Raw genomic sequence first — 22379 nt, 5'->3', positions numbered from 1 at the left:
GACCTGACGTACAGCTTGCCTGTACACACACACACACACACACACACACACACACACACACACACACACACACACACACACACACACACACACACTTTGAGTGGATACACAGGTCATGTAGGAAATGTGTTGTTTCGTAGGTTTATTCAGTCTAGAACAACATTCAGAGATCTGTGTATCTTTGTGTCTGTGTAGATATGAACTGTGTGTCTGTGGGTTTATATGTGAGTGTTTTATGACTTGTGTGTGTATGTATGTGTGTGTCTGTGCGCGCGCATGTGTGTGTGTGTTCTTGGGTCTATAATAGTAGCCAATTAGCAGTGCAGTAGGTGCACTAATAGCAGTTCTATACTAATACAGCGTAATAGCAAGACCGCCTCTGGGTTTGGGTCATACTCGGGCCACACACACACAGACACACACACTCTCAAAATATGGACTGGCCTTGTCCAGCTTTGCCGCAGACATGCACAGTCACACACTTTCTTTCCCAAAGCATGGATTGGTCTCGTCAGGCTTTGCCACAAAAACACACACACACACACACACACACCTAAAACATATCTACTGACCTTGTCAAGCATTACCACAGAGACACACACACACACACACACACACACACACACACAAACTCAGACCCAGTGCTCCACCCAGTGCAGTGAGCTGTGTGCGTAGCGTGTTGCCAGCCTCTGTCCTTTGTTTTGCGGTTCTATACAACATGTCTCTTTAATGAGACTAATAGAGGCAAGTTTCCTCTGCTGTCTGACCGGCTGCCTTTGCTTAGCGGGACTGGCCCTCCCTCCTTTTTAATAGCATACCTTTTGATATGCTATTCACGGCTGTGGGGGTGTGGGCCTACACATGTGTGCGCACACACAAATATCTGGGCACCCCAGTGCACACGCTGTAACACAACACTGCACTGGCACTTGTTTTCAATGCTTTGCACTTTTCTCTCTCATTATTGATGAAATGCAGTGTTCCCGGGAAACAGAAATATTTTCATTTAACTGACCAGCGTCTGGGCCCTGAGTGTTTGACCCTTTCTCTTAATGGAGAGAAATTAGCTCTTGCCACCAGACAAAACGTGCTCAGTTTATTTTGGATTTTGTCCCCTTTTTCATCTTTATTTGGCATGTCCAATTCCTTGTTCTTATAAGGTCCCGCCATTGCATGACCCCTACGTCGGTTGGCGAGGGTGTAGACTTCCATGTGTATACATATACACGTAGAGCCAACTGAACACTTCATTACACCTGCCAGATGCAAGTTTCTCTGGGGAAACATAATGTTTGCTGAGGCTCACGCTATATCCCCCGATCCACCCGCAGCTATACAGGCGCCTCGCCATCTGTAGAAGTCACTAATTGTAATTGCAGGGCATTTTGCCCCTTCTCGCTTTCCACCCAGGAGCATTGCTCCCTGGGATGCCTGGTTCAACCAGGAGCAAAACTGGGATTCAAACTTTGAATCTCAATGTTAGGATGTTAGCATATTAGTCCACAGCACCACCTGGGTGACCCAAGTTTTTTGTGTGAGGTTGGTCTGATTAGTCTTCTCTACCAGCCATCAACTTGAGGTCCAGTTATATATATATTAAAAAAAATGCAGTTGGTGGTAAAATAGCAAGTGTGGCTGGTAAGTACGTAAAGCTTAAATTGCTGTTTTTGCAGGTAACCAACTGCTTGAAGAGAGCCGGTGAACTTGGAGTTAACATTGCCGGTAAAGCTCCATCTATTGAACTCAAAGTTTAAATGAAACTAATGTACCTTTATTTGTTTTGATTTTTAAATGAAAGAAAAAATTTGGAACAAGCGATGTAAAAAAGTACTTAACATGTATTTTGCTTGCTTCCCTAAAGAATACTCAAGGCTCAGCGTTTTCGGTTTTTACCGATTCTCTCCGAAAAATACCCAGATTTTTTTTTAAAAGGAGCAGATCGGTTTAAACTGATTTTCACCCGGATTTTATGTTTCCACGGATCCAAAAGTTGTTCGTGTGAGGTTATGTAACATTGTTCTTTTGTGGCGAAATTCGGCATGCTGGATGGCTTTGAAAAATAAAAACCGAAAACGCTGAGCCTTGAGAATACTTTCTGTAGCTGCAACTATTAGCCAACAACTATGAAGTGGCAACCATCAAGTACTTAGTTGCTGCTAACTTTCATCTGCAGGGGGAAAAAAAAGGGGGGGGGGTAATGTAATTATGGCGTTGGGTACCAATAGCTCGTATTTCTTCCATCGATTGCCTTGACTAGATGGAAATGTACCTCCCTCTTTGTCCTTATCGTCTTCTTTTTGCTGTCACATGCTACTGTCTGAAATATGAAACAACCTGGCTCTTTAACTTTAAAGCATCACTCATTTTCCACGTTGTACTTGTCATCCAATAATCTCCTGGGGATACATGAGTACTGACCCCATCTACAGTCAGGCTACGGTGGCTTTGACCTTTGAAATCCTCACGCCTGGTTGTTTTCAGCAATGCTTAAGTAGGAATCAAGTTTTATCTACTGTTTCACTAACTTCAACTCACTGTGGGTTAGGGTCGGGTATAGTTTGGATTTCATTAATTCTGAATCCTCTTCAAATCCAGATTCTGTTTTCTTATTATTTTTGAGGAAGAAAGCAAGATGTTTCAAAAGCTATTGTCTGGGCGTCCAGGTAGCGTAGCAGTCTATTCCATTGCTGACCAACACGGGGATCACCGGTTCGAATCCCCGTGTTACCTTCAGCTTGGTCGGTCGTTCCTACAGACACAAGTGGCTGTGTCTGCGGGTGGGAAGCTAGATGTGGGTATGTATCCTGGTCACTGCACTAGTGCCTCCTCTGGTCAGTCAGGGCGCCTGTTCAGGGGGGAAGGAGGAACTGGGGGGAATTCTCATGTAGTGTATCACATAGCCCATGATCCTCCCACGTGCTACGTCCCCCTGATGAAACTCCTCACTGTCAGGTGAAATGAAGCGGCTGGCGACTCCACATGTATCGGAGGTGGCATGTGGTAGTCTACAGCCCTCCCCGGATCGTCAGGGGGTGGAGCAGCGACCGCGATGACTAGGCATACTTTAAGAATGTTTGTACCATTAATAGTCTACAGGTGTTGTAGACGAGTGACTGGCGATGTTAAGGCAGCAGGGGCCTGGCAGGTTGAAATAGGTTTTTTTTACTGTTCAGTGCATTTCACTTATTCTGGGAACATGACTTAAGCTACCCTTATAGAATTCAATAATCAGTTTTAAAACTCACATTTTGTAACAAATACCCTGTTCTTGGAAATTTAGAGGTGTTGCCTGGGTCAGAACCGGTTTTCAGTACTCAACCGTGGATGCAGGATTCAGTGAAACAATGGAAGTGTTAAATGCACACTGGGATAGACGCAGATTCAGTTGGTGGTTTTGTGTGTGTGTGGGGTGGGGGGTACTGTGGTAGTTGATAGCTCTCTTGTTTGATTCCTGACTTCAAATTACAGTCTCTTCTCTCTACACCCACTCTTCTGTCAATCTGCACCACACCGGTCACCAGCAGAGTAATGAGAATGAACAAGTAGTGCCCAGTCACTTGAATTCAAGCTGGGAATTTGAACCTTTGGAACGTTGGTTAAAGTCCGTGTTATGGCTTCGGTGTTAAGCCCTGGACAGCTACAGAACAGAGGAAAGGCGAGGAGGAGGAAAGGATAAAAGAGGAAAACAGAGAGGAAGGGGTGAGAGAAGGAGAATAGGAGGGTGGAGGGATTCACTGACTCAAACTGGACTGTAGTCTTTACACAGTGACTGTGGAAAGAAAGGTTTGCTGAGATTTACTGATGGTTCAGTTCAGAATCATCAGTAAATCTGAGTTATTTGATGAGATTTGAAATAATCTCGACAGAAGAACTAACCAGTAACCATTTTTGATATTAACAATATTTTCAAGAAGTTCTGATTTTGAAACCACCTGGTGCAGCTGCAGAGAGAATGGAGCATCCTTCAGCATGGACTACACCTCCCCTCCAAGTTATGTGCCGGTCTCACACGCACATACACAGTATATGCATGTGTGCATCTTCTTGTTTGGCAACATTTACCTTAGGCTGGTTTTGGTATGGTTGTGTGTGTGAGTACCTCTACAGACAAACAAAAACATGTGCGTGTACACATACTAGTGTGTGACTGATAGGAGAGAGCTTGTCCTTCAGTGTGTTAATGACCATCCTGAACAAAGCACATCTTGAGCACATGGATGTGTGCACACACACACACACACACACACACACACTCACTCACTCACTCACCTATCAACAAGAGGATGGGCAGAAACCGTACAGACTCCTACACACCTATTCTGTGTAAACACATATGTCCATATGTCTGTGTGTGCGTATGTGAGTGTGTAATGTGCGCTATAGGTGGCTGTCTCCCTGACCTCTGCTTGATGGCGGTGCGAGTTTTAATAGCACGTTGAGGCCTAATTATAGTTCCCTGGTCACAGCGCCTGGTTTATTGCCTCCTGTGTGTGTGTGTGTGTGTGTGTGTGTGTGTGTGTGTGTGTGTGTGTGTGTGTGTGTGTGTGTGTGTGTGTGTTTGAACGTGCTAATGGAGATATCAGATTCAGTCAGGCGGAGTGCAGCGCTGTTCTCCATGTAGTGACACCACCACTGAAATTAAACACAAGCCATAAACTGTTTTTCAACTCTTTTTGCTTGCATTTAAATATTGACAATAGGGGACATCATGTAAGAAGAGAATATTTACCATTTGGAATCATTGTTCAGACATAATGCTTCTTAGTCACCACTGACAATGCTCATGGACAGCAACTGTTAATCTGTCAAAGACTTATTAAACTAAACTGTTTCTTAACCGAACTGACCTTTTTATAAAATCCTCATCTGTATTATATTCTATTATATTCTACCAGTGTCCCAACTGATCAAAAGTAGCCAGACAGAATAATTCCTATACTTCTCCCTCTCTCAGCTGCTCCCGCTCGGGGTCACCACAACGGATCATCCGTTTCCATTTCTTCCTGTCCTCTGCATCTTCCTCTGTCATGCCAGCCACCTGCATGTCCTCCCTCACCACATCCATAAACCTCCTCTTTGGTCTTCCTCTTTTCCTCTTCCCTGGCAGCTCCATATTGAGCATCTTCTCCCAATATACCCAGCATCTCTCCTCCACACATGTTCAAACCATCTCAATCTTGCCTGTCTTGCTTTGTCTCCAAACCATCTAACCTGAGCTGTCCCTCTAATATCTAATCATTCCTAATCCTGTCCTTCTTCATCACTCCCAATGAAAATCTTAACATCTTCAAGTCTGCCACCTCCAGCTCCTGCTCCTGTCTTTTCGTCAGTGCCGCTGTCTCCAAACCATATAACATAGCTGGTCTCACAACCATCTTGTAAACCTTCCCCTTAACTCTTGCTGGTACCCTTCTGTCACAAATCCTTCCTGCCTCTCTTCTCCACCCTACCTGCACTCACTTCTTCACCTCTCTTCTGCACTCCCCGTTACTTTGGACAGTTGACCCAAAGTATTTAAACTCATCCACCTTTGTCACCTCTACTCCTTGTATCCTCACCATTCCACTGTCCTCACTTTCATTCACACATATGTATTCCATCTTGCTCCTACTGACTCATTCCTCCTCTCTCCAGTACATACCTCCAGCTCTCCTCAACCTGCTCCCTGCTCTCTACAGATCACAATGTCATCCGCAAACATCATAGTCCACGGAGATTCCTGCCTGATCTCATCCATCAACCTGTGTATCACCATTGCAAACAAGAAAGGGCTCAGAGCCGATCCTTGATGTAATCCCACCTCCACCTTGAACCCATCTGTCTTTCCAACTGCACACCTCACCATTGTCACACTTCCCTCATACATATCCTGCACCACTCCTACATACTTCTCTGCCACTCCCGACTTCCACACCTCCTCTCTTGGCGCAGTTATATGCGTTCTCTAAATCCACAAAGACAGAATGTAACTCCCTCTGACCTTCTCTGTACTTTTCCATCAACATTCTAAAAGCAAACATCGCATCTGTAGTGCTCTTTTTTGACATGAAACCATACTGCTGCTCACTAATCATCACCTCTCCACTTAACCTACCCTCCACTACTTTTTCCCATATCTTAATGCTGTGGCTGGTCAACTTTATACCTTTGTAGTTACTACAGTTTTGCACATCACCCTTATTCTTGTACCAGTATGCTTCTTCTCCATCCATCCATTCCATCTATTATCCAAGCCACTTATCCTGCTTAGGGTCGCGGGATCCTAGAGCCCATCCCAGCAGTCATTGGGCAGCAGGCGGGGAGACACCCTGGACAGGCCGCCAGTCCATCACAAGGCTGACACATTCATACCTAGGGACAATTTAGTATGGCCGATTCACTTGACCTACATGTCTTTGGACTGTGGGAGGAAACCGGAGCACCCGGAGGAAGCCCACGCAGACACAGGGAGAACATGTAAACTCCACACAGAGGATGACCTGGGATGACCCCCCCCAAGGTTGGACAACCCTGGGGTTCGAACCCAGGACCTTCTTGTTGTGAGGCAACAGCGCTAACCACTTCACCACTGTTCCGCCATCGTGCTTCTTCTCCACTCCTCAGAATCATTCCTACAGTTAACATTTTTAAATCTTAAGTTATTTTCTTTTGCTCATTCCCATGATACTGTATGGTGCTAACCTGCCTTCAGCTTACCTCATGAGTGGTGCACACCAGTGAAATGCCTGAGACTTGAGAGAGTCATCTTCTCTTACAGATAAATACAGTCTCCTTGAATCTTATGACAAACTGACAAAGTCAAGCCAATGAGATGCTGCAGCCAAATTGAATGTCCCTCAGTCCACCTTGTGTACTTAGCTAAAACAACAAAAAACACTCACGGCTAACAATGGACACAGAAAACGTGTGCCCAGGGAAAGCGCTTATGGCTGTAGTGTCTGATCAAGTGGATTGACAATGTCATGAAATGCCACATGTGGCCTGTTTGTTAGGGGGAAAATGTGGCAGGCTGGGGAGCATAACATTTCTTAGCTTCCATAACTTTCGTTTTTAGGCCCTGGGCTATAGTTGTTCAATTTGTGCTCTATAGTCTATTTTCAAGTTTCTTTGAAGCAGCTGACATTGTGTTAGAATATAATAGCCAACAGGAGGCTGCTGTCTTTCAGTCAATCAATTCAAGTAAAATAGAGAAGTTGTCCATTTCATTACGTTATATTCATCTGATAAATGTTCATATCATTTAGATAGTCTTTTGCTTGTACTGATCATATTGGCCTAGATGAATGTGATCACTATAAGTGGTTCCCTCTGTATTTTATTGCAGATTGAGCAGCACTTGCTTGGCCTGTTGGAAGTCAGATCTGGCTTTTTGTATAAATGTAGATGTTCCATTTGAAAGTATGACAGTGAGCACTGTCATAGTTTCAAACTGAAATTATAACAGACTGATAAGGTTCTGATGAATGTTTCCATCTGTAAAGCGTCAGCCATTTGTGTTATCATATGTAGCTTATGAATAGGGAGTCTGTAGCACCTTTTTGCTTTTGAGTACTGTGATAGTGATTTTGTTTGAGCATAGAAGAGTGAAATTTACTTACTCCTGACTGAATGAAAAAGAGACACATGGTGAAACTGGTTAGAATAATGATAATAGATATATTCCTCCCCTCTCTCCAGGCCACCACTCCCTATGCATTCAGTCCATGGATGGGATGTTGATGTTCTTTGAGCAGGAGAGTTACTCCTTCGGCAGGTTCCTCCCTGGCTTCTTACTGCCTGGCCCCCTGGTCTACTGTCCCAGAACTGACACCTTCCTCACGGTGTCCTCTGCCAGACAGCTGGAGAGCTACAAGTAGGTCCACACACACACACACACACACACACACACACACACACACACACACACACACACACACACACACACACACACACACACAATCTAGTTCTAGTAGAGACATTTGTAAACATCTGTAAACATCTACCAAAATGGAGTGCCTATTTACCCACTTAACGGTTACTTTGGAAAATCGCACTCCTTTTACAAACTAGAAGAGTGCACTCGGTATAGTTCAGATCCCCACCAGGTGTATCTCCCCTTCTCTGGTGCTCGGGCTTGGCGACAAAACACCCTTTTTTTTGCCTACCGGGATAAGGGACAATAGGGAGGCACTGCCTGCATAACTCCCCTTCTCCGGTGCTTGGACTTCGATGAAAAACTAGCTGAGGAGTTAGCACTCAACTGAGGTAATAACATATTTTTCCCAAAGTTTTTGAATCACTGCAGCTATGAGAGGTCCTAGATCCATATAGTCATAACTGTGCCCAAAAATTATTAAGCTTAAAGGCCCAGTAGTATGTAGGGCTGGACCTGAATATTCAGCTATCCAGATATTTGTTCATTGGGTAGGTATTTGGTGTTTAATTTTGGGATTAGGATATTGTTTGTTTGTTTTTTGTTTTTTTCGCTAAATGTAGGCCATCAATAGAGGTGAACTGCAAAAATACATTTTGTCGACACATTCTTGTACTATATTTACGCTTTTTAATTGCACTGTTAATGTGGAAATATATACCGTCTCAGCTTGGGCACGTCACATCCCTCTCACTCACAGCAGTGACATCATGCTTCAGTTCACCTTGGCCGTCAAAAGGAAAACAAAATGCCGAAGACCTCAGCTGTGCTGCTGTTATTACTTGTGCTACCTTGTTCTATTTATTACAGTTCGTTCATTTATTTTTCCTTCTTTACTGTGTCGTGAATTGGTAAAAATAATTGTATTTCTGAGTGATTTGTGATTTCTTTGTCAGAAAAATGTCAAAGTATTACACTGTTAAACCTACTGTTACAGCTGTCTCATTAAAAGTATTGTTGTAGGCGTCCGGGTAGTGTGGTGGTCTATTCCGTTGCTTACCACCACGGGGATCGCCAGTTCGAATCCCTGTGTTACCTCCGGCTTAGTCAGGCATCCCGAAAGACACAATTGGGCGTATCTGCAGGTGGGAAGCCGGATGTGGATATGTGTCCTGGTCGCTGCACTAGCGCCTCCTCTGGTCGGTCGGGGCGCCTGTTGGGGGGGAGGGGGAACTGGGAGGAACGCCGTGATCCTCCCATGCGCTACGTCCCCCTGGCAAAACTCCTCATTGTCAGGTGAAAAGAAGCAGCTAGTGACTCCACATGTGTTAGAGGAGAAATGTGGTAGTCTGCAGCCCTCCCCAGATCGGCAGAGGGGGTGGAGCAGCAACCAGGATGGCTCAGAAGAGTGGGGTAATTGGCCAAATACAATTGGGAGAAAAAGGGGGGGGGTTATTGTTATGACAGAAATATTGGTGTTTTGTATCTCTGTTTGACTCTTGTTAGGTTCAGGTTGTAAAATGTTATAGACTTGGGCTAATAGCTGACTGAAATCTGGAACTGGAGTTGGTCCCCAGGCGCTGCACTGTGGCTGCCCACTGTTCCTAGTATACAGGAAGGGTTAAATGCAATGATCAAAATTCGCGAGTACACAGAAATGACAATAACGAAATTATAAATCTTATTGATATAAATCTCAATTCTTAAATTTGTTGGAGCTAGTATGCTATTCTGCACTTCTGTTTCACAGCGCTTTGTCGGACGTTGCCTCGGATTTGAAGCCTATTATTATGAGCATTTATGTAGGTCTATTTATCAATGATAAAAAAAAATATCACAAGCTTTTAGTATGTCACAAGAAGTGCATATAAGACCTTGATCAACCAAATCCCTTGTGATTACAAACATACATCAAATACACCAAACCTTTTGGAAAATGTTTTTATTAACAAAAAACAGTTTGGTGTATTTGAATGAGTACTCGGTGCTCTACTAAGTTGGACTGTTGCTGAAGCGCATTGTGGTTGGATTGCTTATGCCTGTGAATGACACACACCGTTAGACAGTAAAGACCCGTTAAACTTTTAGCCTCGACTCCGTATCGTTATTGTAAGTATAGCCACCCTCCACTCGGGTATTATTACATAACGTAACTAGAACATAACATGACAAACAACAATGCTGTAGAATAACAGAATCCTTAACAATTAATGCCTTTAATTAAATCGAAACATGTTGCATCGCCATCCATCCATGAACAGAGAAATGTCCAAAAAATGGCATACCGGACATTCCTGGTAGTATGAGAGATTAGCAGTGGACACACACACACACACACACATACACACACAAAACAGTGTTTTTTTTAAATGTTTTTTTTTGTTGTTTGCATTTTCCACCTTTTATTGGATAGTGATAGTAGAGAAAGAGACAGGAAAGGCAGGGGATGACATGCAGTAAGGGGCCTGGGTGGATTACAACCCAGGCCACTGCGGTTAGGACTCAGCCTTATGTGGTACACGCTCTACCAGGTGAGTCACCAGGGCGCCCCTATTATAAGACTTACGCAGCGCCCAAGTCGACTGAATGGAAAATATGGGGGGAAAAAAGTTTTGAATATGCAGCGCTGAAGCTAAAAATCTACCTAATAAAACCTTTTTGCCTGTCAGTCGGTGGATCCGCAGCCTCTTAGCCGGACCATCACACGAATGCGACCAGGTCTAATATGAATTTGCACTTTCCAAAAAGAAGAGGTTTGCTATGCCCTAACCCTGTCCTTATTTTCACAATATAATGAGGCTGGGTAAACCATTTACGGGCACACGTATGGTTTACATCCACGGTTAACTCAAATCGGGCAGCGACAAGAATATGCAACGCTTCCTGTTTTGACTGCAACCTAGAGGAAGTTGTTACTTTATAACTTCAGCATTTTTCGGATTATCAGAATTCGTTTGAATAACTTTTGATCATGTCGCGGCGTGAGCCGAGTCATCCATCATGGTTGACTTAGATCGGGCAGTGACAGAGAGCAGTGTTGGTCAAGCGAGCTAGAGAGTGGATGAAGAGAGGAAGCGGTGGTAGCAAGAACAAACATTTTTCAAAGGTTTGAATCACTGCAACCACGAGAGGTTCTTGATCATACACTTCTAGCTGTGCACAAAAAGGCTGATAGGTCCAGTAGTTTGCGAGATTAGCTGCGGACAAATACACACACACGACCAAACGCATAATCCCCTCTAGGCTATCTCCCTGGTGGGAGATAACAAGGAGGCAAAAGTACACAAAGGAATTTTTTCTTTACTGTGGTTGATTTTCTTACCTGATCCTTTCTGCTTTGTCACAACGCAGGAAAGCCCTCCCATTTGTTGTTCTAACCAAGTAGAGGCAAATGTAAAGATTTACCTGACTGAATTTGATGTCTCCATTAGCAAGTTTTCACACACACACACACACTTTTACCATAAAATGTAAATTGTGGTAAATTAAATAGAAAATGTGTGTGTGTGTGTGTGTGTGTTAGAGAGAGAGAATGCTACTTGTATGTACATGTTTGTGTAATCTATTGTGTGTGTGGTTGTACAGTGTATATGAGTGGATGTGAGAGCCTACAATGTATGTGTGATTGAAGTGTGTGCGTGCGTGCGTGCGTGCGTGTGTACGTGCGTGCGTGTGTGTGTGTGTGTGTGTGTGTGCATGCTCACGCGCACACACTTGTGGTCATCTCTTCCAGCTGTTTGTTATCAGAGGTTCTATCCACCTCCCTTTTCTCTAGACTGCTTATCACATGGAAACACTGACTTCACCATCCTCCCTCCACGTGCACACACACACACACACACACGCGCAAGAGGTTTCACAGAATAATCAACTAGTCGACTATCAAAACCACTAGTCGACTCTGCATAGTTGAAGACCAATTGCTCATCTGTGGTTTTAGCCCTGTGCAGTAATGGAGCAGTGGCCATACATCTACAGCAGATCTACAGCGGTGGGCGCTGTGGGTGGGTGGAAATAGCTTTGGTTGTTGTTGAACATAGATTTGTTTGAACAATCAGTTTCTCTGTTATGCCAAACTAGAAAATAGATGAGTGCACTTAGTAGAGTACAGATCCCTGCCCGGTGTATCTCCTCTTCTCCAGTGCTCGGACTTGGGTATAAAACCAGGTGAGGAGTTGGCGCTCAATTGCAATATAAGACAGGTTTTTCCAAGGTTTAGAATCACTGCAACCACGAGAGGTTTTTTTATCATACAGTCATAACTGCACAAACATTATTAGGCTTACAGGGACAGTAGTGTGTGAGATTAGCAGCGCACAGATACACATACATGGACAAAATAGTGTTTCCTGCCATTATAAAACTTTGTGCAGCGACAAGTCAATTGAACGGGAAATATAGAAAAAAAAAGTTTTTAATATGCAGTGCTCAAGTTAAGAAAAGCTACCTAATAAAAAGGTTTTGCCTGTCAGTCTGTGGATGTGCAGCCTCCTAACCAGACCCTCGCACGAATGTGACCAGGTCCAATTTGAATTTAAACTTTCCAGAAAGGAAAGGCTTAATATGCAACCATTTTCGTCTAACCCTAATTCTGTCTTTATTTTCGTCATATAATAAAACTGGGTAAACTGTTTACGGTCGTGCATGTGGGACCCACATCCACGGTTGACTCAGATTGGGCAGCGACAAAAATATGCAACACTTGCTGTTTTGACTGCAACCTAGGGGAAGTTGTTCTTTTGTAACTTTCACATTTTTTTATATTGTCAAAATGTATTAATAACTTTTGAGCATCTCACTGCCTGATCTGAGTCAACCATAGATGTGAGTCACTCATGCGCATGGTTTACTCAGATCGGGCAGCGACAGAGAGCAGCATTGATCGAGCGAGCTAGACAGTGAACAAAGAGAGGGAGTGGCAATAGCGAGAACTAAATGTTTTTTTGAAGGTTTTGAATCACCGCAAGCACTGGAGGTTCTTCATAATACAGTTATAACTGTGCACAGAAAAATTCTAAGCCGATAGTCCAGTAGTTTGTGAGATTAGCTGCAGACGGTGAGATACACACACACACACACACACACACACACACACACATACATGCATGCGCGTGACCCGACGCATCATAGCCTCCAGGTTATCTGCCTGGTGGGCGTAATGAACAGACAGTAATTAGAGGAGGACAGACTCCCACTATCCCTGTGTTTCGGTTTAACAAGTGGCTATGTTAACTGGTGACTTTTGAGACCGCAGCTGTTGAAAACCAAACAGAACACGTGTCTTCCTAACAGCCTTTTTTTTTTTTTTACTTTTGGATTTTTCCACCTTTTTCTCTCCAATTGTACTTGGCCAGTTACCCCACTCTTCCAAGCTGTCCCGGTCACTGCTCCACCCCCTCAGCCGAACCATGGAGGGCTGCAGACTACCACGTCTTCTCCGATACATGTGAAGTCGCCAGCCGCTTCTTTTCTCTTGACAGTGGGGAGTTTTGCCAGGGGGGCGTAGCACATGGGAGGATCACGCTATTCCTTCCAGTTCCCCCTCCCTCCTGAACAGGCATCCCGACTGACAAGAGGAGGTGCTAGTGCAGCAACCAGGACACATACCCACATCTGGCTTCCCATCCGCAGACACGGCCAATTGTGTCTGTAGGGACGCTTGAACAAGCCGGAGGTAACACGAGGATTCAAACTGGCGAGCCCCATGTTGGTAGGCAATGGAATAGACTGCTACGCTACCCGGACGCCTTCTCCTAAAAGCCTTTAATTTTATTGTAATCAGTTTCAAATACACACTCATCTGTGTTTATTAAGTACGCTGACCATTTACGTAAGTGATATAGTGCTCAGCAAGACTTGGTCACCTCTCGTAAAGTTTCTTATAATGTGGGAAACAAACCGCAGCTGTCTTTTATACCGTTATCCTCAACTGGAAAGTGACCCATATTCAACCATTTAACCTGTGACGTTATAAAGTCAAATTCCTGATTAGACGAAATGTGAATGCTTCTTGCTGGCGACACTGTTTAATTTACATAATGTAGGACAAAGAGGACCAGACGAATATATATGTATTGAACATTCAGTTAAGCAGTATTCTATGAGAGGGTGTGCTTTACCGTCATTATTGGCACGCCAGTGATGCGGTCAGGACTGAGGTGCTTGCGCCGAGTTCCTTGAGCATCACTGACACACACACAGGTAGTCATCCATTCAAGTCACCTCAAATCCATCATTAGAAAAATGTGTTACTGAAAAGTTTAACAAATTTATCAAAATGAAAGGGAAGGTTTCACGATAATATAGTTATGTAAAGCTGAATATCTTCAAGTCCTACTGTGTTGAATTAAAATGAAAAAATATTGCAGTATTTTCCATTTGTTGCATGTGTTAACATGCTACAAGACGAATACCTCCATTAGCAATTTATTACACTGAACAGTTTCACCTGTTTTCTCCACCGCCAGACTTTCCAGTTGGGCACGACCGATATTTTGCCTTTTTTGGAAATCTTATCCGTGCACAGGAAGTGATGTGTTTTCTGTTTCAGTTAAACATAATGCCTTTGTGGGAATTTTCCTTGGGGAATCCCTGGAAAAGTAAAAAAACACTGAGTGTTTGCAGACCATGTTGTTTTGGTACATGAAATAATGGCAGGCAGCGTTCCGCGGCCTCAGCCTTCAGAAGAAACTAGAAGAACAGGACCTAAGGAAGGAAAGTAAGCCAAAAAACAAGGTGATAAGCCGAGGAATAAAACTTGGTGCCACATTCAGACAATAAATGCACATGAAGGAGCAGCAAGGCATCCAGTCAGATGCAGAAGATGGCTGATTTTTTTTTTTTTTTTTTTTTTTTTACTGGGCAGGTGCTGTAATAAAAACCAAATATGGTAGCTTTTGTTGGGATCATCAATTTTTTTAACCTAACTTTATGACAGCCTCTCCAAGCACCCTATCCTAATTGGACTCCGAAATGAAGTTCATCCGCTCAGATGTGCTTATCTACCGGCTTTTCATGCACCAGTCATTAACTCCATTCACAGATTATCTTGGCAGCCATTTTGGATCATGGCAATTAGTCTGAGGACAGAAATTCCCTCAGCCTGTGTTGACTAATTGCAACAATATGGTCGAAGTATGTAAGAAACTTCCAATGGATAAACACTCAGATATATATATGTGTGTGTGCATGTGCATACACTTTTGGATATCAGGAATCAAGAACATATTTGTCATTTTATTTCATGAAACAAAATATCGTTTCCATAGTCCACAGCAGTGCAACACAAAGACAAAAAAAAAATCACCGTCCAAGGGAACGAATGCCAGCCAAGATGACTGTCGGAACTGCCGGTCTGCATGGGTTAGCAGTTAGCTTAGCCTGCTCCGCTTCCGCGTCCTGTCAGACCGCCCTCAGTGTTTCCTCTTCAGGCGCAGCTCCGGGCAGGGCCGTGGTCCCAGGGCCCACAAGATGCAGCAGACCAAGCTCTCCCAGCCGATCCAGTGCCAGCTCTCCCAGCCATCAAATGTTATATTTTTTTAATCACATACCTATTTTACTTTATTTTTATTTTAGCAGAGTACGTAAGTCTCTCCCTGCCAGTACACATCCTCTCCAACAGCAAGCCCTATGTAGTGCCTCTTGGTGGCGACACACGGTAACTGGGTACACCTTGGACCCTGGCTGAACTACAAGAGACTCAGAGGAGGTCTGGCCCCTGGACGTGCAGTACGCAGGCCCACCAGTGTGTGGATATTTCTTGATGCCCACGAACCAGCCCCCAGCTATGGGTTAAATATTGCCACTGCCTAGTGGATACCTCGGGAGAGGAATAGGCTACGGGAGTAAATCCCTACAGAAAATCAATGTCTACAGTGCTGTTGTTTTTTGTTTTTCTTGCCCTTTTGTATCTGTTTAAGCGGGAGAGTACTGCTGGCGTCGTGTGTGGCTGCCGCTTCTCTCTCTTGTAGCCCCCCTTTCCCATCCACCCCTGTATGTCTGTGTTGTTTATCTGTTGTCTTGTTTCACCGTCGTTTATTGTAAAGCGACTTTGAGTGTTAGAAAAGCGCTATATAAGTTTGATTTTTTATTATTATTATTATTATATCTTATTTTCTTTTCTTTACCAACACTGCCAAGCTAAATTTCTAGTGCATGTAATGCACATGGCAGTAAAATAATTTCTGATCTGAACCACCATTTATCCAGGTGTTTGGACTAGGGTAGCCTTCTAGGCTGAGCTGTACCCTGAGGTCTCTTCCCATCCAGGCGCTGGAGAGAGAAAGAGATTCCCATTAGCCTTTTGTAACTGCCAGTCTCTTACTGGAAAACTTGTAATGAATTACACAACCAGTAGATTCAGTAGCATTACACACACAACCTTTAAATCCTACAAGAGAATTTGTCACTGGTGAATGAATTGCAGGGTGTATTGTCAAGGTATAATGTCACAGTGGTTTTGCTGTGCAGCAAGATTGGAAATGGGCGCTATTTTTGTTCTATCTTAGACAACCATGAATACATTTCAACAGAGGGGTTACAGGTCAAAGTGCAGGGTCTACCAGAAGTGGTGGTTCTGGAGCAGACTGGGGTCTGTGATGTCTCACGGGGATGAAAATTGGATGTGGCAAGGAATCAAACTTGTGAACTTGGGGTTACTGGTAGGTCTTTCTAAACACTAAAGTGTCCAAAAGAGTCATGGGTAAGAGGTGATGGACAGGGGTCAAGGCAAATATAGCCAAATATTGATAGGTTATTTTTATTTATAATCATTTATTTATTGTTAAATATACCTTGGTAATGGAGGTACTTTCACATTCCTTGAAAATTTCTGCATAAAGTCAAACAAAGTACAAGGTGTAATAGTGTTTAATGTTCATAGGTAAACAGTGAGATGGCACGGTGGCGCAGTGGTTCGCACGGTCGCCTCACAGCAAGAAGGTTCTGGGTTTGAGCCCCGGGGTAGTCCAACCTTGGGGGTCATCCTGGGTCGTTCTCTGTGGGGAGTTTGCATGTTCTCCCTGTGTCTGTGTGGGTTTTCTCTGGGTGCTCCGGTTTCCTCCCACAGTCCAAAGACATGTAGGTCAGGTGAATTGGCCATACTAAATTGCTCCTAGGTATGTGTGTGTGTGTGTGTGTGTGTGTGTGTGTGTGTGTGTGTGTGTGTGTGTGTGTGTGTGTGTGTGTGTGTGTGTGTGTGTGTGAGAGATGGCCTGGCGGCCTGTCCAGGGTGTCTCCCCGCCTGCCGCCTAATGACTGCTGGGATAGGCTCCAGCATCCCTGTGACCCTGAGAGCAGGATAAACGGGTCAGATAATGGATGGATGGATGGAAGGTGAACAGTGTTTACAAGGCCAGCATAGGAAACAACATCCATCCATCCATCCATTGTGAATGTGTATGTGGGCACAGCAGGTTTCTCTTTTTTTTTTGTTTTAGACTATATTCTGGGTAATTTTGGGTGTTTTGGCAGGAGAGTGGAGAATGACAGGAAAGACATGGCAGACATACAACTAAAGTCTGTATATGTAAACCTTGTTAATGGATGTGTAGAAAAGGCTGTGTGTGTCTCTCTGACCCTCCAGGTACGAGACTCTGGCTGTGGCCACTGAGGCAGAGAACAGACAAGACACGGGCGGGCCCCTCAAGACTGGAGGCAAACGATTGACGGTCTGTGTGTGTGTGTGTGTGTGTGTGTGTGTGTGTGTGTGTGTGTGTGTGTGTGTGTGTTGTTGTTGTCTTAATCTCTTAATCTAAAGTGTTTTGTTGTTCCTCTCCTGTAGCCTGATTGGACGTTTATCCTTGGGGAGCAAGCGCTGGACCTGTCGGTACCCTCCTTCTCTCACTCTGCCTCCTCCGTCTTCATCCTGGGAGAGAGAAACCTCTACTGTCTCCGTGATAATGGTCAGATACGCTTCATGAAGAAACTTGAGTACAATCCCAGTTGCTTCCTACCCTACACCTCAGGTGAGAGCATGCTTCCTGCTGGTGGATGCAAAAATTTAATATTCTCACTATTAATTCAAAACAATATGCCACATTTTATTCATTTCAAACATAATGTCACTTTATTTTTCATAAAAGTTATGGGTTCCTTGTCATCTTAAGACCTTTTTCTAAAAAAATAATTAATTATCCATCCATCCATCCATCCATTATCCAAACCACTTATCCTGCTCTCAGGGTCGCGAGGATGCTGGAGCCTATCCCAGCAGTCATTGGGTGGCAGGTGGGAAGACACCCTGGACAGGCCATCACAGGGCTATAATTAATGATCTGTTATCGAAATATTCAATCATGAATTTCAAGGAGCTAAATTTTTCCAAAGATAGAGAGGTATGTTGCCTACCAACACGGGGATCCTGGTTCGAATCCCTGTGTTGCCTCCAGCTTGGCCGGGCGTCCGTACGGACATAGTTGGCCGTGTCTGCAGGTAGGAAGCCGGATGTGGGTATGTGTCCTGGTCGCTGCACTAGCGCCGCCTCTGGTCAGTGGAGGCACCTCTTCAAGGTGGAGGGGGAATTGGGGGCAATAACGTGATCCTCCCATGCGCTATGTCCCCCTGGTGAAACTCCTCACTGTCAGGTGAAAAGAAGCAGCTGGTGACTCCACATGTATCGGAGGAGGCATGTGGTAGTCTGCAGCCTTCCCCGGATCGGCAGAGGGGGTGGAGCAGCGACCAGGACGGCTCGGAAGAGTGGAGTAATTGGCCAGATACAATTGGAGAAAAAAAAGGGGGGGGGGATAGAGAGATATTGTTTTTGAATAGAAACCTTGTCATTAGCATGTCATTACAAAAGCAAACGGTTTCTGGCCAGTCCAGGATAGTCATTTAACATGTGTGTGCCTTCAAAACAGGTCCATTTTCCAGTGATGCTCTTTCCGCATGATACATGTATAGTCCTACAACACGCGCGCGCACACACACACACACACACACACACACACACACACACGTCCATGTGTGTTCCACCAGGGCAGTCAGCCAGCTAAAGAATGCCGTGTGTGTGTGTGTGTGTGTGTGTGTGTGTGTGTTGTATGTTAACCCCAGTATTTCTACAGATCTCTAATTGGTTCCAGCCTCCCACACCTCTCCCCAGCTTTACCTCAAAGTGACACGCACACACAGCAAGAGAGAGAATAAATCTTTTAGAGAATAGTAGCACCTGCACTACGAAGTAAAGGCATGGCTTTTACCTTGGAGGAGAGGTTATTTCCTGTGTGCGCACACACACACACACACACACACATACATGCACACACTCAGTGTCATTATTCAATAGTCACTATTTCTTGATTATACAGTTGTATCAAATTGCAGTTTGATTGTGGCCATTTAGAACCGGAGACATGAGAACATGTGCACATGCACACACAGATGCATAGACATGGCGTGGAGAAGAGCCACCTGCTGTTTTTATTGTCTTCTGGATGATCTAAGGCCTGGTCCGGAACACAGAGCAAGCAAACCACACACACACACACACACACACACACACACACACACACACACACGAGAAAAAAAAGTAATGAGACAGAAAGCAGGAGAAAAACAGAGATGAGGAAATGAAACAGGGTGGGGGTGGGGGTTTAGGTGAAACAGATAGGGAGTGTGAGAGACGGGGGGTGGCATAGACATACACATGGGGATAGGAAGAGGGAGAAAGTGAATTGGACAGAAAAAGAGAGTGAGAAGGAGATAGAGATGGAGAGAGCAAGACACACAAATGGGGAGCGAGAGACGGATACAAAGATAGTGTCGGGAGGTGGCTTGTGTATCCTGGCTCAAGACAGAGAGATTGATTCCAGGCCTCCCCTGAGTATTTCCCAACCCTGCTCCTCTGGCCTTCAGTTGCACAGCTGTTTCTACTGGACCACTGCCCCATCTGTCTGTCTGTCTGTCTGTCTGTCTGTCTGTCTGTCTGTCTGTCAATCAAGTCAGTCAGTTAGTCTGTCTGTCTGTCTGTCTGCCTGCCTGCCTGCCTGCCTGCTTGACTGCCTGCCTATGTCTATTTTTCCATCTGCCTCTCTCCAATTTTCTGCCACCAAGAGTGATGATAAAGTGGTGCCCCTCAAGGTGCAATGGTTTGACAATGGTCTGACTGCAGTGCACACACAGTCAGACATGCCCATTCCCTCATACAGCCCTTAGCTATGATTGGCCCTGGAAACATCGTCTCATGTTTGTGTGGCTCGGGGCTGTTTCCTCCTCCTTGGAGCTAGCATCTTGAAATGGAAGGAATGGAGAGATAGAAGATGAAGTGGAGAGAGCGGGGAGGAGGGGATAAGCAGAGGAGAGGAGAAATCTAGATGACAGAGCTGTGAGAAGAGAAGGTAGAATAAGACCTTGAACTTTATAATTAGTTCTAATTATGATCCTGTTGTTCCAGAGTGCCAGATTAGCGAGACCCGTCCTTTGATGTGGTTTGAGAGGTCCAACATTGACTCACCCTGTCATTTTGGCCCCCTCACAGTGCCCACGCGTGGCCACTGTTACTACATTGCGTGTTCTTACAGTGTACACAACTGTATGTGTGAAGTTGGTGAGGCGTGTCCTTTGCGTGTGGCCTTCGCCAAAGGTCTTCCTTGGTGGTAGTGGCACAATTGGTGGGCCTGGGCAAGTGTGTGTGTGTGTGTGTATGTGTGTGTGTGTGTGTGTGTGTATGCACGTGCGTGTTGGGATGGAACCCATAAAAAGTATTTATATTTGATCTTTTTTGGGCTCAGTCAAGGAACTATGTGTGAGCATGTGTGTGTTCATGTTGGTTGTGTACATTTCGTTTTTTTCCCATAAAGTGCTAAAAAAAAGGCCAAAAAAAATCTTGATGTCAAAAATTCAGCTGAAGAAATTCTTCTGATACACCATCAGCAGAATGACATCTACATCTACACCCCCATCAGCACAGCAGCTACCTTGTATATCTTCTGTTTATTCTGATTCAAATTCTGATTTAGACTAAAAACCCGGCCGTTCAGAACCCCCACCCCCTTCCTCTTCATTTTTAACAGGCTTTACTTTTTTTATCTTCAAGTTTTAAACTACATCATCTCTCTACTTATTTCTTGTCCATCCACCTCTGTCTAAAAGAACATGATGAGTCATTCTGGGGTATTGGGCATATTGTGAGGCGATGGCGGCGCTGACCCTCGCCCTCCTGATTGTTGGGTCGTTGGAAAGTTTGTGATCTGTGATTTGAGGTTTAATCCTGCTCTTGCACTCAAAGCTGTTGTCAGTTAGGAGTGTTGGTTAAACGTCTGCAATGTGAGACGAAAAAACCCAAATCGACACCTTATCAAGATAATTCTAATATTTCTCTCAGCCGGAAGCATCCCGGTGGCTCACCTGGTACAGCATGTACCACATAAGGCTGAGTCCTTACTGCAGCAGCCAGGGTTCGAATCCGGCAAGAGCCCTTTGCTGCATGACATCCCCTCTCTCTCCCCTGCTTTTCCTGTCTCTCTACTGTCACTGTCTCTAAAGCGAAAACGCTGGAAAAAAATCTAAGAATAAAAATATATTTCTCCCAGCTGGAACAGTTTCATGACTGAAGTTTGACCGATGGTTTCATTTGATCTGAAAGGCAACACCCTCTCTGCTGTTTGACCTACCAGCTATTTTTCTCTATTCCCTGTCATGTCTTCCCCAGTGACGGATGGCACTACCAACCTGTTACTTGGGAACCACACCAATATGCTTCTGGTGTACCAGGACGTGACTCTCAAATGGGCGGCCCAGCTCCCCTGCGTGCCCGTGGCAGTGCGCCTTGCCAACTTACCGTGAGTACAGCATTTACCGAGACGGGGGCTGATGTCACAGGTCCCCGGCACTTCGAGCCTTTGATCAGACTGTAATTTAAATCTAGAATCATTCATGTGTTTTGTTCTTTTTTGGGGGGGGGGTTCCCCTCAAATGTTACACATAAGATTTCTACAAAGCAGCTGGAACACAAAACACATGAACAGGCATCTCGATTTGGATTTGGGCCGATACCATATACATCATCGATCAGATAAAAGTTCTGATTGCGGGAGTGAGACTAAGTGGTCAGGTCAGAATTGGGTTTGATGTCACACCCAATAGCAGAGCTCACTGATGTCAACATTCTGCACTGGTGGGCACTGGTGGCTTGACCACACAGCAATGATGTAATCCAATGAACTGTTTTTTTATCTGTTTAGAGAGATCATGAACTCGAGGGTGCCTATTGCGGTCAACCAGGTGGCAGCTTCTGTGCGCAGTCTGTGTGTTCTTCATGTTTGTGCGTGGGTTTTCTCACACAGTCCAAAGATGTGCATATTAGCATTTGGAGATTCTTACGTTATTGCAGGAGTGAACAGTTGTGCATGTGGGCCCTGTGATGGACTGGCAACCTGTCCAGGGAGTCTCCCTGCCTTGCACCCAGTGCTTGCTGGGATAGGCTCCAACTACTCCATGACTCACACTTGGATTAAAGTGGTTGTGGAAGATGAATGATTGAATCTATGTTGAAATGTTACGTAGGTGTTTGAGTGTAGGGAATGGATAGGGA

At 44.6% G+C, this 22379-nt stretch overlaps 1 protein-coding gene across 1 annotated transcript in view; it reads left to right on the top strand.

Moving 5' to 3' along the window:
- bbs9 (Bardet-Biedl syndrome 9) overlaps positions 1–22379 on the top strand; it is a 233569-nt gene that overhangs the window by 27699 nt on the left and 183491 nt on the right. Inside the window, exons 6-9 of the mRNA XM_056286937.1 lie at positions 7678–7852; positions 17436–17520; positions 17634–17817; positions 21498–21627. Coding sequence (XP_056142912.1) covers positions 7678–7852; positions 17436–17520; positions 17634–17817; positions 21498–21627 — 574 coding nt within the window. The remainder of the gene's footprint in view (positions 1–7677; positions 7853–17435; positions 17521–17633; positions 17818–21497; positions 21628–22379) is intronic.

This window comes from Lampris incognitus, chromosome 9 (genome assembly GCF_029633865.1).
Source record: "Lampris incognitus isolate fLamInc1 chromosome 9, fLamInc1.hap2, whole genome shotgun sequence".
Taxonomy (NCBI): Eukaryota; Metazoa; Chordata; class Actinopteri; order Lampriformes; family Lampridae; genus Lampris; species Lampris incognitus.
Note: the sequence above shows the minus strand (reverse complement) of the source record. Positions and strands in the feature narration are given on the sequence as shown.